We start from the raw sequence: 18,140 nt of genomic DNA, 5'->3' as shown, positions 1-18,140 counted from the left end.
TAACTGTTAGATAACAGTACATTTTTCTCCAAATATGTGGCATCAGCTTGAGTTTCTTATTTATTTATGGTTTTGTTTTGTTTTTCTGAAGTAAGATTTATATATAAGGAATAGGGAGATGACTTAGTGAGAGGCTGAAACAGGAGAATTGACAGGAGCTGCCAGGCCAGCTAGCCTGCCTTAGGCCACAAGAGAGACCTTGGTTCAAACAAAGTGAAAGGCTCTCACTGGCATCTAAGGTTGTCCTGACTTCCAGGAATGCTCCATGCCATGCCTGTATTCTTACACTTTCATCTTTTATCTTTCATCTCTCTCTCTCTCTCTCTCTCTCTCTCTCTCTCTCTCTCACACACACACACACACACACACACACACACACACACACACACACACACATTTACTAACTAGAAAAAAAATGCATGTAACACACAGATCTTAACCACATCATTTGAGGAGTTTTGACAAATCTGTTTCTTACCCAAACTCCTGTCTAGATGTAGCACACACGGTCATGCAGAAACTTCCCCTATCTCCTTCCCGGTCAGTGCCCTACCTTTAGGCAACACTGTGCTTTTCAGCCATGTTGACTAATAAAGAGGTTCGAGTAAGTACAACCTCTTGCTGGAGAATGTGTTTTTGTCTAGATCCTTCCAGTCAACATAGCATGTTATAGTCTACTGTTGCTTATTTTCTATTGAAAATAGAAGCTTAGAACACTCTTCACCCACAAATTACTGAATCAGAACACAGATTTATTCTCTTATAGCTGGAGAGGTCATAAGGCTGGAGATGAGTCCTAAAAGAAGTGAAGGTGCTGTTCCTCTGGATGCTCCAGATGAGGGTCTATTCCGTGCAATTCTCCCAGTTTGTACGGCTGCCTCCATTCATTCCCCAGTCATGGCCTTGTTATCCAGAGTCTGTTTCTATGATCAAGCCGCCTTTCCTCCTGTAGTCAGGCCTGCCTTTGCCTGTTGTAGATACTTACAATCACATATACAGATTACTCTCCCCACCCACCTCATGATCTTCAAGTCCCCTCTGCAATGGAGGTAACACAGACTCCCAACTATTGATTGTAAACATCTTGGGGTCCAATTAACCGTACTAGTTAGCCCTCTCTCTTCCCCTCCTTATTCCCCTCCCTCTTTTTTCCTGAATAGTACTCCTTGGAATGTACATACCACATCTAATTTGCGTGTTTGCTGGTGGATCTGTATTTGTTGTTTTCTAGTTTGGGACTATTCAGATAAAGCTAAGGCGCTGGAGAGATGGCTCAGTGGTTAAGAGCATTGTTGCTCTTGAAGAATACCTGGGTTCATTCAGTTCCCAACACCCACATGATGGCTGACAGTAGGCTGTAACTCCAGTTCCTGGGGATCTGGATCTCTCTTCTGGCCACTGAGGCCACGGGCACACAATGTACACACAAGTGGATGGGCAAACACTTACATAAAGTAAAAGTAAATACATCTAAAAATTTATTTTTAAAAAGCAAATAATGAATCTAAAAGCAAGTGTGGTGACAGATTCCTGTCATCTGAAGCTGAGGCAGGAAGATCAAGAGTTCTATCCTGGGGTTGGAGAGATGGCTCAGAGGTTAAGAACACTGACTGCTCTTCCAGAGGTCCCGAGTTCAATTCCCAGCAACCACATGGTGGCTCACAACCATCTGTAATGAGATCTGGTGCCCCCTCTGACCTGCAGTCATACATGCAGACAGAACACTGTATACATAATAAATAAATAAATCTTTAAAAAAAAAAAAGAGAGAGAGAGAGAGTTCTATCCTGGCTGACATATGAATCCCAGGCTAGCCTTGCTTACACACAGACCTTGTCTCTAAGAAATCTGCTGTAAGCATATTAATATGTAATCTCTGGTAGGCCATCAGTTTTTATTTCTCTTGGATAAATACCTAAGAAGTAGACTTGCCAGGTCATGTGCTAGGTGTATCAAGCTTTATAAACACCTGCCAGACTGTTGCCAAGGAGGCCGGCGTGCCCGCTCCTGTCTCCATTGAGTGCCCTTGCTTGCCTCCACACTGTCAGTCTTTTCCATTGTGTCCTCGTAATGTATCTGGCAGGGGATTGGTGTCTCATGGTATTTCGGTTCCACCTTCTGCTACTATCTTTTAAGCTTTATTATTATTTTTAGTTATGGGTGTGTGCCTTCAGGGGTGGGAGATGGGAGCACACAAAGGTATTGGATTTCCCTCTAGAGCTAGATCTGCAAGTGGTTGGGAACTGCCAGATGTGCTGGGAACTGAACTCAGGTTCTCTGCAAGAGCAGTTTATGCTCTTAACTACCGAGCCATCATCTCTCCAGCTCCTCAATTTCTCTTTCACTTCCTTCTTTACTTCCTTCCATTGTGTGTGTGGGGGGGTGTTGTTTGTTTGTTTGTTTGTTTGAGACATGTTTCTCTGTGTAACATCCCTGGCTATCATGGAACTTGCTTTGTGACCAGGCTGGCCTTGAACTCAGAGATCTACTTGTCTTTGCCTCCCCAGTGATGGAATTAAAGATGTTTGCCACCACCGCCTGGCAGTTTCTTTCTTGATGAATAATACTTTGAACCTTTTCAAGTGATTAGTAGCCAATGGTGTATAATTCTTTATGAGACATCCAAAATCTTTTTGTCTGCTTTTTAGTTGGGTTGCCCTTTTATTTTTTAATTATACAGATCATATGTATGTTATAGGCATAAGTTCTTGTCAAATGTATGTTTTGGGTTGGTTTGTTTTGTTTTTTGTTTTTGTTTTTGTTTTGGTATTTTTCAGTGCTGAGGATTGAACCTAGGACTTTGCTTATGCTCAGCAGACACTGTACCTCTGAGCTCTCTTCTTAGCACTGCCTTTTTGTTTTTTTAAAGTAATGCTATGTTCACATAGTTGTCTGACTGGTGCTCATTGCTCCTTTCTCAATTATAAAACATTTATTTTCACACACCCAAAATAACCCTCTGTATGTATCAGTGGTTACTTCCAACCCCACCCCCACCAACTCCCACACCACCACTTGGTGGCAGCCAGCACTCAAGTGGATGTGTTGGAGGTATGTGTTTCCTGTGTGTAGCTTAACTACTTCCTCTCTCAATGATGTTAAAGTTTTAATTCTGATAAAACCTCAATCAACTTTGAATATCTTTTTTTTTTTTTTTTGTGGCCTAGGGAAATTTTGCCTCACTGAGGTGAGAGGATGCTGGGATGCTGTTTTCTTCTAGAAGCTTTATGGTTTGTTTGTTTGTTTTAGCTTTAATGTTTAGCATTATGGTCTATCATAGATAAAAGTTTGTGGTTTGAGGAAAAGGCTGATGATATTCACTTCTTCTAGCTCCATCTGAAGAAAGACTTGCTTTTCTCTTCCACTTGTCAAACTCATACATTTACATTGTGGATGCAATTGCTAGGCTGCTGTCACAGTTTGATTGGGAAGCGTTAATCAAATTCTGCTTGTCTCATGTTTGTCTTCCTCATGAAAGAGTAGATGTGGTTGAGCATTACATCTAATAGAACTTAAATTCAGTGCATATTATATTTGCCTAGAAATATGTAGGAAGTTGCAGGTAGATGCTTGATAACAGTTTATATCACATGGAATTATTTCAAGGTACAAAATTGTGTCATTGTTTTCTAACAAGTATTCTCCATGTTAAATTTTGAAAGATGGGCCATCTAACAGAACATGCATGTACTCTTTCTGTGTTTTCTGCAGGTTTTGTGCATTTTGTTGTTACTCATGGTGACAAACTCTGGCTTCTACCTCATGAGCTAGCAGTTGAATTGTTCTTCTGGGTTTGGCTCATGTGGTCCTACCTGTACAGTACTTTCTCTTATACAGGCTAAACAACCATAAACAAAAATGCTGAGATGCAGTGTGCTTCCAGAGTCTTAAAGTACTGGACTTCCAATTCGAGATGCTCATTCAGTGAAGCTTGTACACATATCCCCAGATCTGAACAACTCGCACATCTGAAACATTTCTGGTCCCAAGTAATTAGAGATACTCAACCCGTAATGTAGAGTTCTCTCCTTTGCCCAGCTCTTGCTTGTGAACTCCCACAGCCTGTTCTAGCAGGCTACAGCTGTTTGTCAAGGTGTCTTAACTTTCCCAACTAAGCCCCAGGTTCATTAAGGCCTAGAGAATTTGTCAGTCAGTCATGCCCCTATTATGGCTGCTGAAGGTAAGCAAGGACCCTTCAAATGATTGTGTAGTCAGACAATGGGCATTTTACCATTTTTTGAGTTGGAGGCAGAGGAAGGGAATGTGTTTTACTGATGGTTTGGCCATGGAGCACAAAGTTAGGTTCTTTGCACACACCCACACAGACATACACATAATTGTATTTTTTTAAAGATCTTTTTAGAACACTAAGAACTGAAGTGAGTGTTAGACACTGGTAATTCCAACTTCATGAGATCACTGTACGAATCTAGGCAACATGCTTTTGGGCTCAGGTACATTACAGAACCAGACTTAGAGTGATCTTAGGGTGATGTGGTGTCTAGTCCTTTTCTCTGAGCTCTGTGAGTAACTGAAGATTGATTGTACTCAGTAGTGGTAACATTCTTACAAAAGCTGACCTTGGCAGTGTTTGTTCCTGACAGTGTGCATTCACGATCATGGATGGGCATCAGAGAAAGTATCTTGCCTGAACAACTTTACTTGAGTGACGGGTTTCTTTCTTCCACTTGAAAGACATGTAAAATTTGAAATCATCTGAAACTCAGGAGAGCTCTCAGGTCTGCAGGTTGTAGTTAATAAATTAATGTTTTGATTCTCATGCAGATTTTTTGCAAGTGTCCAGAGGCAAGTTAGATCCATTAATTAAGTGTTCAGGTCTGAGTGGCTTTCTTGTTCTTCAGTAATCAAAGCATTTAAAGGTTAAAAAACAAACTTCATGACTTCAGACTCCTTGACTGGCAGCTGGGTCCCAGTGAAATAGTGTCTCCTGAGGCCTTTCACAGACCGGGCAAGGAGTCTCGTCTGGAGCTAGGGAGCAGTGCTTGTTTCTGAAGACTGATGCTTGGTTTCTCTATAACTTAAAAATTCGCCTTGTGTTTGAAGCCACTCTGCACCAAACCCGGCCTGTGTCTTAGTGTGTGAGGAAGATGCCTGTGACTTCCTCACAGTTCATTAGCTACTACCTCACTCTTAAGGGGGACATATTTTTGACATCGGTCATTTTATGCCTGTCCTTTCTAGACCAGAACAACCCAGCAGTAAGCGAAAGACCTTTGGCTCCCCATCCAATCAAGATCACTAAGACAGTAACTCCCAAGGATCCAGCTGTGAAAATCTTGTTAGAGAGGCCCTGCAATGCCAAGTAAGTGGCAGTACATTGTGATTTTTTTTCTAGTTGGTGGCACTGAGTATAGTTAAATTCTTCATCCCTTTAGTTCCAACAGAAATTGTTTGGAGCAAATGAGTTCTTGCAGACTCTGAGGCGTCAGTAAGACAGTGGTTCTGTGGTGGGCATTGAACACTTGCATTGTAAGGAAGCCTCCAGCACCTGGCAGCATTTAGCTGGCGTTCACGCTGGCATATATGAGTTGTGCTGACACTTAGTGGGAGTTTTATTTCCTCCTGCTCCTGGATCAGGAGCACCTGCAGTGTTGAGGATTAGTGTGATTGGAAGAGAAGTGGGCAGTGATGGTAGGAGGCTGAGTTTTGTTCAGTATGAGGGGACAAACCCTCGTGGTACAGGAACAGCTCACCCTTGCTTACACTTGGATGCCTCCATCCTTCTTGTGTGTTCTCAGCTCACTGGATGAAAGTCTGGCAACAGAGGAGGAACCAGAGAAAAGAGAGGCCCCCTTTTCCTCCGTCGGAGAAGATCTGCATCAGAAAGAAGGCCGAACTCCCCTCTTTGTCCCTCCAGGGATGCGGCACAGCATTGGTGATTACTGTAGCCAATTTGAGCAGTTCCTACGGATCATATCTCATGAGGCTGTAGGCTCCTTCAACCCATGGCTAATAGCTGAAAGGTCAGTAAAATTTCCGGGTCTCTATTACAGGCCAAGGGCCAAATCCTAGACTTGAAGAAGAGCTGGAGAAAGGACTAGCTGAGGTCTTAATCATTGCTTTGGGGTTCCAGTGGCTGCTCATGGCTTGGCGAGCAGCCTCCTCTATGAACTGCTCTTCTTCTGATAGAGGAAGCCATGAAAACATCACGGGCTCTGCCACCTGGAGGAGCAGAGTGCCCTGCAGTTTCCTCTCAGGCAGACTGTCAGGCCAAGCTCAGGGAGCCGTAAAACGTTGTAGACTGGGGGACTTAAAACACCAAGACTGTCTTTTCACAGTCTGGAGGCTGGGAGTTATCTAAGGTCCAAGTGTCTGGTGGGTGTCCCCTTCCTGCTCTGACCTCTGTTGACAGATGTCCTCTATCCTCTGGGGGCATTGTTCCCATCATGAGGACTCTCCCTTGTGACCTCATTTGGACTTCATTGTCCTCCAGGCCTAGGCATCATGTGGAGTTAGGGCTTCACGTGAGAACACAAATACTCAAGTCAGGGCTCAGCTCTTGATGCTGTTGTTGAGGCTTGTGCTCCTTCAGAGAGCACAAGTGTTGCTGGGCAAGAAGTAGCCATTATCAAGTCCTCATGTCGAGACACACTGGCCTTGACAAGCAACAAGCTTCTGACTGCACTAGTCCTCATTCACCTCTCTCCTGTACCTCCAAGGACCTCCTCCAAGTATTGCTTTAGTACAAGTGCAAGGTGGTGGTTGTCCTTGAGCAAAATAGTAGATTGTTTGTATCTTTCTTAAGTTTGAAACATGCTTATTTTCATTCTTGTATTATATATTTATAAGCTTTTGATATCCTGCACTGCTTCTCCTTAAGTTATTGGACCCCATGTACTGCCCTGGGGCAAGGTGTACACTAAGAAAGAAGACTTAGGACTTCAGGGAACCTGGATTCCAACATGGGACATCCAAAAACATGGCAAAGCCATTTCAAAAGAAATTGTGCTTGAGCATAGGAAGCAGCCAGTTTAGATTGGAAGAGGAAGACTGGACAGGTCAGGAAGGATGTTGCTCTGAGGCAGAGTGAAGAAAGCTGAAAGGAAACCCCATGCCATATGCCACCTGCTGTGCCAAGTGAATGAGAAGTGCCCTGTGTTTCCTTCATAGTTTAGTGGAGAAGCAGTGGTAGGAATATAGAGAGGGAAGCAGATACAAAGACTGGTCACTTCCAGAATGACACATTTCTGCTTCCAGAAACGATACACGTGGTGATTTGAACCACCTCTCCCCTGAGGATAACTGTTAATAGAAAAGCTGGATTAAAAATAAAATGTATACACTTGACAGCATCTAGTACTAACTAGGTAATGAAGAATAACTAGGTCAGGACCGTGGAGAAGACTAGTGCTCAGCCCACAGTATGGTACTGAATGGTTCACTCTGGATGAGAACACATCCACAGCCTCCTTAGGTCAGAAGACAGAGGTTAGAATCCAGAGGTGCTATCTTTCTGCCTTGTAAAGTTTCTTTACTTCATTGTTTGTGGTGCTGGTGTTGAATCCAGGACCTTGTATGTTCCAGGCCAGCCCTCTACTGCTGAGCTACATCCCCAGACCTTATATTACTTCTGCTTGAGGCCTTGAAAGCTTGCGTTCTCTGCAAGTGCAGGCGACCTGGATGTATAGGTCTTCTTACGGACTGTACTCAATGCTACATCTTCTCAGTTGCCGAGGTGACTCTGGATTCTCTTGTTCTCCAGGCTCCATATGTAAACAAACATGTATTTTCTCTGGAGGAAAATAATGTCATCATGGGAGACTTAATTTATTTCTATAGTTTTCAAAAGCAGTGTCTAGTTTATAGTGAAAATAGCCAGATATGAGAGAGAGACAATAGTTAACAGCACATCCACACCAGCTCCAAATAGTGAAGCTGTTTACAGACCCAAATAACTGCCTGTGTGGCCATAGAAATAAAAGACACAACTCAGAATTTTGCCAGAGGACTGGGAGCTCATCAAAATCCAAACATACACCCAAAGATAAAAAATATACTTCCTGAAAGGAGGAATGTATTGGATAGGCTCGATAGTGAATTAGATACAACAGAAGAGATACTTGGAGGCTTGGAATGTGAAACAAAATTCAGATATCTCCAGAGTGGTATAGAAAGGCAAAATTGAAGATGAAAAGTAAAGACAGGAAGATCGGGAACATAGAAGACCAAGCAGTATGATCTAATATATGTGAGGTTATGGTCTTTGAAGGAGAGGAGAGGAAGAAAATTAGTCTGAAACAATATCCAGAGAGATAATGGCTGTCGTCCCCAAAGGAACAAGTCATAAAGACATAGGAAAGCAAAATGTAGGAAGTCTGAAAATATCCCTGTATATTTATTTATTAATTATAGAGGGAAAATAGTGATTCATAAGGAAGAAGCCTGACAGACATCACCACAACTGAGTGGTCAAAATCAGCAGTCATCAGTAAAGGGAAGAGCACCTAGGGGACACAGTAGCCCTCTTTGAAATCTGTTCCAGAAATATGTAGCTGACAATGATTGTAAGGGAATACTAGACAACCCCAGATACGAGGACGGTGTAAGAAAAAAAAAAAAGAACTTTACTCTCAAGAAATGTTATAGTCATGAAAGGGAAACTGAGGAACTTATTTTAAATGAAAGTAGACTAAAGAAACATGACAACTAAATAGCCTAGATTGGATCCTGAAAGATAAAAAGTTTTAATGGCATTATTTGGATGATCGGCAAGGTTTGAATAAAGTCTGTAGGTAAGATTAGCTAATGGTTTATAGTGATGTTACTACAGCTGTCTGCACGGTGTCTTTTCCAGGACACACTGAAGTTCTTGAGGGATACCAGGTCTGCAGCATTCTCTGCAACAGTTTTAAATGAAGAAGGCTGTGTATTGTGTGTGCATGCATATGTTTATATAGAGACATCTGGGATTTGGAGGACCTTGCCCTTTCCCACAGAGAAAGCATGCACCTTCGCTGAGCTAGGGCTGGGCTGTGGCCAGGCCATTCATTTCCAGTCACCTCTAATGTCAGCATCTCAAGGGTGAGGGCCATTTGTCTTTTGGTGCTTTTGCAGGACTTGGGGATCTGGGTGCTACCATCTTAATTTGTGGGAGACCCAGGCTCCTCACCTTCTTTTTCTTCTCCAGAAGTGTCTTCACTCTTCTGGGCTTCTGGATCTCCACACAATTTCCAAGTTGATTTACTAGGTTTTCATGAATACTGAACAGTTCCGTGTTTGGCTGCCCACGCCTTCAGCTGTGTCCTTTGTCTTCCAGCTTTTCAGATGAGCTGGTAGATGAAGCCCTGGGGGCCGTGGCTGCGGAGCTGCAGGATGTGTGTGAAGACTATGCAGAAGCTGTGTTCACCTCAGAGTTCCTAGAGGCTGCTGCATGAAAGTGGTCCAGGCAGGGCCCTCATATCTCTGGAGGAGAGACAGCACCACCCTGTGTCAGCCCATGGGGAACCTTTGTCCTCAGCTGCCCACTGAAGGGAAATGCCAGTGAGGTCATCCTCACTCTGTATTCTCTCCTTGTCTTAGCAGTGGTTCTGGAAGTTACAACAGGGTGGGTTATGTTTCTTAGTGCCTGAGGAACATGAGAGGATTATAATGAGACAATATTTTCAGAATGTGTAATTTTCCTGCTGAAATGGTGTGTTCATTCCTCTGACTCAGTTTAAAGATCAAAATGTTTTGAAAGGTAATGGATAAAGACATTTCACATACGAATCCCAACTTCAATTGAACCACAGGGGAGGGCCAATCATTGCTAACCCAAGTGCAGTCACTGTCTGCTCCCAGCACCCGGCTCCCGTGGTAAATGTTCCTCACATTGTCACTGGTGCTGTCCTGTGAGGACACCTGTCCCTACTGGGTGGCAACCAACATGGAATGCAGAGTGTAGTGATACCACCAAGCCGCTGCTCAGCAACAGTAGGAGTGGGCGGTCCAACACACGGGCCAAACACCTTCCCCAAGGTTTACTTCCTAGGGGATTTTTCACGTTTTCAGTTCCTTGGAGTCATTTATTGCTGTTTTGATACATGCAGGTATGAAAAGCATTTCTCTGAATGCAGGAAATTTGAGGCTAGGAGAGGGCAGACCTTCCCCATGCCAGCTCACTCTCCCAGAGGGCAGAAGGTCCTCTCCACACCACAGAACATCCCATCTGAAGGAGGGAGCCAGGTGGGTGACTAGAAGACTTTTGGACTCTCCAGGGGACCGAAGATGCCCATATGGCCTTTTGAAGGCTCATAGGTCCTGGTGCTAAGATTTTCAGAAACTCTGAATTGAGAAAAAGAAGTGTGTATAAAAATAAGGCAACTGCCTGAAAAAAAGTTTGCCTGGGTCAGTTATTTGCGTGAGGTTTGGGGAAAGAATGGAAGAGCAGAGGGAAAGATGTGCCCGAGGACTCACGTGAGTCTGGCTACTGCAGACGCCGTAAGCAGCCTCCGTGATTGTTCCGAAGGTATTAGAAGTTCAGGTGATGAGTTAAGTGCTTGGTCACACTTATTTGTACAAAACTGATTTCTGTTTAATGTTTTCTTGCTTAATGTTACATGACCTCAGAATGTAAAGGACATCTAGGGGTTTGTAGTCTTCAGTCTGGAGAGTTAAAGGTGCACTTGAGCCAGTAAAGCACTTGTCATTGGTAGTGTGAAGTCACTTGTGTGGCAGTTTTTACTGTGATGATTTAAAACAAAAATAAACTCAGCATTTTAAATTGTGATCATGTCTATTTGAAATAATTTACATCTCCTTTTTCCCACAGGCAATATGAAATGGGATTTACAGAAACCACTGAGAATACTTTTGTATTTGATATGAACATAGTGGACTATTTGCTACCTCAGAGAAAAATAAATGCTAATAAAACCTAACATTTATTGAGCACATACTAGAATATTGCTCTAAAGGTGTTCCCTGCACTAACTTAATGCTTGTGTACTCTGTATGAGACAGACACCATCATATCTCATTAGCAGATTAGAGCGGGAAGGGAGAAATTGGGCCAGCTAGTCTGTGTTCATGGAGTCACTCACTCCCAAGAAGATTACAGTGCCTGCCCCTGCCTCTCCTTGTCTCTAGTGTCCTAGACACTGCTTCTGGAGCAGTGCCTTTGCTAAGTACTTCTTGCTGAGGCCTGTCCTTGCTGATGACCTGCTGCGCCAGGTGACTGCCATTAGCTCAGGTGGATGAGCGAGCTTAACCTCTGCCTTGTGCCCAGATCCTTGTGGCTCTTGGCAGCCACAGTAAGACACAAAAGTAAACCACAAGAAGTAAGAATTTGGAAATGAGAGGTGATCCTCTGACTTTAGATGCTCCTGCATGCAGCCTTGCAGCCAGACCGCTAGAGGTTTTGCTTTGTGAAAAAGGGCTGAGCACATTTGAGTCATTCTCTAACTCCCTTTGGTTTTCTCAGGGCCTGTTGACAGCCTGTTTTAGAGAGCCATGCGTGAGTTGAGGATGTTTGTGTTGCCTGAGCTCCCCCAGTTTGCTGAGATGCTTGTGTGCTCTGTAGTGTTCCTTTCCGTAGGCCGGCTTTGACTGCCAGCCTCTGTCTCACCTGTTTAGTCCTTGTCTCCAGTGAAGACTTGAGGGCAGGAATTCTTGTTGCTTGTTGCTCTGTAGGTTCATTTGAATTAATGTACCGGGGGTGGATCACACCCAGTACATTATCCACAGATAGGTGTTGACTTTGTGTGACCCTGGCAGAAGGCCATCTAGGAGGGTGCACATTGGTCCCTAGAGTCTACTGATGTTGGCTTCCAACTCATTGTGGAGAACTTGTCTCCCTCTACCTAGACTGGGGGAGAGGGTGCCCCAGATGCTCCTGGGCCTTAGTCAGGCTGCTCCTGTTAATTGGATGTGGGGCAGGCCCAGGGCTAGAGAACTGAGTGGGGTCCAGGTGGGAATGTGACCCTACCCCTTCTTCTTGGTATGGTTGTCTTTCCTGTACCAGGGTGGTATGCTGAAGGGGAACAAGGGTGATGAGAGAAAGTTCGTACCCTCCTCCCCGCACTAGGTCCAGGTGCCTGCCTCCCTGAACTGGGGAGCTCCAGCAGAGTGAGCAAAGGGGGCAGGGCTGAGAGGGGACACAGTGGCCACAGGCTGCAGGTGGAAGAGCCCAAGTGAAGCAGAAGGACCACATTTAGAAGCTCCTGTGTCCTGAGTGCAGTTAGTGTGTTAGTTGGACACTGGTAGGAACTGCCTGCAACAGCTGAAAACCAAGGTGTACCCTTACTGTGGCTCCTGGTCACCGTGGAGGCACCCTTTGGAGCAGTGGTTCTCCACCTTCCTAACGCTGTGACCCTTTAATGCAGTTTCTCATGTTGTGGTGACCCCCAACCATCACATTATTGTTGTTTCTAATATTGCTACTGTTATGAACCATAATGTTTTCCAACGGTCCTTTGGGGGTCGCAACCCATAGGTTGAGCGCCACTACTTTGGAGGGTTCCTCTAAGCAAGCCCCACGCAAGGCAGAAGGCAGCAGTGATCTAGCTGTATGTTCTTACCACTGCTGACCTCCCATCAGCTCTCAGCTGGTGCTAGAGCTGTTTCTAGTCAGTGTCAACATGGGTGTGTATTTCAGTAGCCAACAGTGTGGGTCTGGGTTGGAGGGGCTCCTGTCGGGCATGCTGTATGTTTACTCTTGGTCCTTAGTAAGGACCCCTCCAAAGCTAGCCTTGCTTGCTGACGCCTGTGAGCAGCCCATCTTCCCCCGTGGGAGTGCTGTGCCGAGTCCCCTCTCTAGCCTGCCAGGCCTCTATCCTCTAACACAGGCTTTCAGCAGTCCACCCAGGGCCTTGTGTGTGTCTTCAGTCCAGCCAGAGCTCGCACACACCCTATTAGGTGTCCCCCTTGCCACTGCCCTTCCTAGAATACTGAGTGTGCGCAGTCTGCCTCACTGGCCCTTCCTCCCCACCCCCCATCAGCGTCTCATGTATCCCCAACCAAGAATGGCCCTGGAGAAGACCTTAGCATCTCTCCCTTCAGCGGCTCCTGACCTTGCTGCAGTCTCCTGCCAGGGCACTTGTGCACAGGCCACCGCAACAAGAGCCAGCCTCTTCCTGGTAGAACCATCCGTTTCCCTGGCCCAGGGTCCTACAGCTTTGGTCTCTCCCTTTCCCGCTCCAATACCATGAAGTCCTCTGTGGGGAGCCTCCGAAGTCCTGCCCTGTGGTTTCTGAAGCGTCTTTACACTATCCGCAGGCCAGCCGTGAAGCATCATGGCGGCTTCTGGGGGCAGGGCTGAGAAGCGGGCTGCTCATCAACTTTTGTGCTCTGACAGCCCTTCTGTTACACCACACCCCTGCTCCCAGGCACTGTGGCCCCTCGCTGTCACTGCAGCCCTCCACCCTGTCCCCTTCTGCGTTTGCTCTTTGGGTTTCATACCTACACTTGCCAGGCGCCCTCCCCTAACCCCTATCTCTATCCTAGTCCCTGCCTCCCTCCCCAGGATTTATCCTCAGCTTTTCCCAAGTGTCCCCCCTCCCCACGTGTCCACTCCTCTGACTTCCTGGTCTTGGTGAGGTCTCCTAAGACCTCCCATTCATGGGCTCCAAGTCACTAGGCTGTACTGAGAAGTCCCGTGTATGTATGTTCCTGCCCCCCAGCTTGGGTGGAGCCTCCAGTTCCCCCCCAGTCTGCCTCTCAGTGCCTGAGAGCTCATGGGCATGAGGAATTCCAAGGAGCTTCTGGCCCAGGAATCTGTGTTCCAGGGGGGCAAGAGTACTCAAGTCCTCAGGCTCCCCAAGTCTAAGCTACATTTGACCTAGAAAAACCTGGCAAACACTGGTTACTCAGGTGCACACAGGAAGCAGGGACCGTGGAGACTGGGCCAGCAACTAGAATGTTTGCAGAATTCTTTAGAATTCTTCAGGACCCTTAAGACCTCCCAGGAGAGCCACAGCTCTGAGGTACTCTGAGAGATCAGAGGGTTTTCATCATCACCGATACCTAATGGAGTTATCCAGAGCAAGAGCGACTGTACGTGCGCTTGGGTTTACCACCAGCTCACATCTACCCTGTCTTAAGACTCCCGGGTGCCTTTCGATATATACTGTGCTCTCCCTGGGTCATAGAACAGCCCCATGTGTACCAGTAGTAGTTCAGGTGGTTGAAATCCCCTGTGACTCCCATACCTTAGTTTCCTCGTCTGTAATGTGGACAAAAAAAATGATACCTGCCCAAGGTTATTGTGAAGATTAGAGGATATGGCCATGAAGACAGAGACCAGCACATGGCTGTAAGTTCTGATATTTAGTCACTGTTAGGTTTTTTACAGAACCTGTTAGGAGAGAGCCTTGGCATGCACCAAGCAGCCGGGCTCAGAATGTGCTCCTGGCCTCTTAAGTCACTTTTTTCTGCTCACTGTCCTGTGAGGATCCTTGCTGTGTCCTTCCGTCTGGACACCTGGTGGTGCTTCTCTAGCTTTGTCTTTTTCTGCCCTGGGCAGCACATCTCGGGCCTGTCCAGCTGCTCTGCTGTCCTGCCTCAGACCCACACCTTTGTCTAGGCCCTCAGGTTCACCAGAACTTTCTAAACTGGATCACAGCCTTATGCAGTAGATGCAGTATCAGTTGTCCCATTTTACAGATGGGAAAATCGAAGCTTATGGACTTGATTAGGGCCAACTAGACAGAGTGACAAAGCCAGAAGCATCAATCTTCATCTTTCACCTCCAGTTCCAGTTTCCATTTCATCACAGTTGTGTGGATGCCAGGGTCCAGGGAAGGGGACTGCAGTATTTCAAGCCAGGCTTGGTGACAGCTGTTTTGTGATTGGAAAATCTCCACCTCACGTGGCTTCAGTTTCATCTGTAGAATGGGTTAATACTCTCCATCTCTGTGTTAGTGTGAGAATCAAATGAGCTGGTAGAATGACGGCACTTGGCCACACCCAGGTGATGGAGTGACTTGACTGTCAGTGAGCTTACAGAGGCCAGCTTCAGGCAAGGTCCAGCCTGAGCGAGAAAGTAGGGGACAACGGAGGCACATGAAGATGGAGAGGATGAAAAGGGTGCCAGCAGCTAGACTAGAATATGGGCTCTGTGACAGGCTGCCTCAAAAAGAAGATCTATGGCCCAGTCGCCTTCATCCGCTCAGAACCAAGCACAGTGGCAGTCATACAGCAGGGCCACAGTAACTACTCGCTCCCACTAAAAATGAAGACTGCACTTGGATTTGACAGCTGGTGGATCTAAGAGTCGTCTACTTGAGAGCTCAGTGGATAGCATGCTTGCTCAGTGGGGAGCATGCTCAAAGCCTCAGGTTCAGTCCCCAGCACCAAATAAACAGCACATTGGTGCACATCTGTAATCCCAGCACAGAGGAGCTGGAGACAGGGGGACCAGAAATTCAAAGTCCCACATGGAGCCACATGGGTACCAACAGCCCAGTTAGCATTCACGGCACCAAGACCTTCATCTTTCCAAGATGGGCCCTGGCCTATCTCATTGGCATTGGCCACTTCCAGTAATGAGACACATTCCCATCTAATCCCTCTGCTCTGATTGGTCAGGTCAGAGACACCCGTCCTCTAGAACAGAGGATGGCTCACCGCTCAGGCTGGACCTTGCCTGAAGCTGGCCTCTGTAAGAGTAGTGACAATCAAGTCACTCTATCACCTGGGTGCGGCCAAGTGCTATCATTCTACCACCTCATTTGATTCTCACACTAACACATGGACTGCACCTGGGTGGGAAACGTAGACAGGAGGAGTTGATGGTAGCCAAGCAAACACAGCCAGGAAACGTGAATGAAGTGTGCTAGCTCCCTGGTGGAGGTTGTAGCCCAGGCACTTGGCACAGGAAGACCCAAGGTTCAGTTCCCAACACAGAAGCAAAACAAACACACCATTGTCTCTAGGTGAGGTAGCAACAAATCGCAATTTGTGCTCATGTGAAAGTTCACTGTGTATATAGAAACACCAAAGCGGGCAGGATGGAAACGGGGCTGAAGCAAAACGAAGAAAAGGAGGGATTCGTTTCTGCTGAATGAGGACGGCAGTTGGTTTGAATTAGACCTTGAACAGTAGATAGTTCAGACTGTACTCAACGAGAGAGAGAGGGGAAGGGCCCGCCAGCAGAGGGGACTGCACAGACAAGGCTCTCATGTCCTGAGGAAGGTAGACACGGATGTGAATGTACTACGTGGTTCAGACGGCATGGGTGCTGGAGGGCTTCAGCTGAGGCCTCTCCACATCGTCTCAGTGCAGGTGAACAGGAGAGCTTCCTGGACTTGGAGGCTGGCTGGATAGGAGGTGGCAGCAGTGGCTTCAGCCTTATTCATTTTTTTTTTCTTTTCCTTCTGGCAAGGAATTTCATCCAGCTTCAAGAAGATGCCCTTGAACTAGAATGGGCAGCTCCCTCCACCCCTGTCCCTTCCTTCCCTTGAAAGTGAGGTTTGCCCTAGATTGCCCTCCAGCTCTCTAATCTTTATTCCAGGTCTAAATGGGGGAGTCTACTGGGAGCCCCCGGGCCCTTGCCAAGTGCTCCATCTGTGTTAATCAATCCTTCTGAAACCCAAACCGGCATACGCTCCAGCCTCACAATAAACGTGGAAAGAGTCTGTAGGCGCCTGGCTTTTCCGGCGAATGAGAAAATGGATTGGGAACAATGGGAACTGTGCTAAGGGCGCTGCAGAGGGGCAGATGCTGAGGACTGAGTGGCCATGTCAGGGGCAGGTAAGCCGCACGCACGACAAAGGCCCTGCGGGCGGGCGTGTTCTGTCAGCTCTCTGGCTTGTCTGCTCTGTGTGATGGAGGAGTCCTGGCAATTACAAGACCTGCCCGATCTCTTCCCAGCCCTCCCAGCTTTTGTCACCCATTTAGGTGGCTCTCTGGCCAGCATTTGCTTTCAGAAATTCCAGGCATGTGTGCTAAGTGCGGGGTCACCTGGATACTCAGGTCTTCATGGGAACAGTCCAGGCCGGGGCTCTGGGACCTGTTCTTTCCCTGTCAATGTGTCTGGTCCTCCTTCCATTCAGAGCTGGGGCCTGTTACCGTTGGGAGGCTGCTGCTGCTGCATTGTCTTATGAGCTGTATGTGTGACAGGCCCCCTGAGCCCGAGGGACAGGATGCCAACCAGAGAGCTCCCCAAAGCTTTAACTAACTGGTAGCTGTTCACAGCTCCTAGTCAGGAGCAAGCCCCGGATTCCCCCACATGGACTCCAGGGACTGTTTCCATCTGAAGAAAGGGATCAAAGCAGGGGTTATTGCTAATCGCAAATGTCAAGATCCCTTTAAAACCCGATCAAGCCTGGCATGCTGGGGCACACCTATAATCCCAGCTCTGTGGGAGGCTAAGGCATTAGGAGTACAAGTGTGAGCAAGCTCAGGCAACACCGAGTCCATGGCCAGTCTGAACAGCTCTGGGAGACCTTGTCTCAGAAGTAAAGCAGGGATGAGGTAGATAGAGCTCAGGGGTAGAGCCACTGCCTAGCACGCACAAGGTCCTAAGTTGAATGGTAGCACAGAGGAACAGACAAAATTCTGGTCAAAGCCCTGGATCCCTAGGGAAAAACACAGGTAAATGCACATTCAAATAGTCACATAAAAATAACCACATCGGCGAGCGGCGGTGGGCACACGCCTTCAATCCCAGAACTCGGTAGGCAGAGCCAGGTGGATCTCTGTGAGTTCAAGGACAGCATTGTCTACAGAGTGAGATCCAGGACAGGCACCAAAACTACACAGAGAAACCCTGTCTCGAAAAACCAAAAGTAAATAAATATATAAATAAATAAACAACCACACATATACACAAGCACATGCATGAATATATGTGTAATGTAAATGCACATGTGTTCGTTTATACACACACATGCATGGATGGATGTATGGCCTTGTATGCACAAATACATGTATACACAAGATCTCTTGTCCAGTTTTAGGGCCTGGGATACCCAGGTCCAGGAAGGCCAAGCCTCAGGTTATGCACCCAGAAACCAAGTCCTGGCTCCACCCCTTCAACATGCTGAAGTTGTTTATGCATGTTCTTTGCACCAAGCCTTTTCCAGTATCTTATCCAGAGGCGGGGGGTGGGGGGGTGGGGGGGTGGGGGTTGGGGGGGGTTGGGGGGGGTTGGGGTGTGTGTGTTGGGGGGTGTTATTACCCTCTTGTCTGCAGATGAGAAC

At 46.7% G+C, this 18,140-nt stretch overlaps 1 protein-coding gene and 1 long non-coding RNA gene across 21 annotated transcripts in view; both read left to right on the top strand.

The window, feature by feature from the left end:
• Kiaa0753 (KIAA0753 ortholog) overlaps positions 1-10,893 on the top strand; it is a 58,259-nt gene extending 47,366 nt beyond the window's left edge. For 7 of the 20 annotated variants that reach the window (XM_042282340.2, XM_042282336.2, XM_076542829.1 and 4 more), the window contains exons 17-19: positions 5,203-5,323; positions 5,760-5,984; positions 10,050-10,343. In XM_042282340.2, the coding sequence (XP_042138274.1) occupies positions 5,203-5,323; positions 5,760-5,984; positions 10,050-10,197 (494 nt within the window). In that variant the 3' untranslated portion in view covers positions 10,198-10,343. Of the gene's footprint in view, positions 1-5,202; positions 5,324-5,759; positions 5,985-8,815; positions 9,043-9,277; positions 10,730-10,771 lie in introns of those variants that run through there. The other 13 variants (XR_013041733.1, XR_001575986.3, XR_001575985.3 and 10 more) reach the window with 4 other exon arrangements.
• A 3,005-nt stretch (positions 10,894-13,898) lies between these two features.
• LOC143266905 (uncharacterized) lies at positions 13,899-16,574 on the top strand. Its single transcript, XR_013041728.1, has 2 exons — positions 13,899-14,251; positions 16,451-16,574. It is a non-coding gene; the product is annotated as an uncharacterized LOC143266905 (long non-coding RNA).
• Positions 16,575-18,140: the final 1,566 nt, after the last annotated feature.

This window comes from Peromyscus maniculatus, chromosome 8 (assembly GCF_049852395.1).
Source record: "Peromyscus maniculatus bairdii isolate BWxNUB_F1_BW_parent chromosome 8, HU_Pman_BW_mat_3.1, whole genome shotgun sequence".
Taxonomy (NCBI): Eukaryota; Metazoa; Chordata; class Mammalia; order Rodentia; family Cricetidae; genus Peromyscus; species Peromyscus maniculatus.
This window is presented reverse-complemented; position numbering and strand designations above follow the sequence as displayed.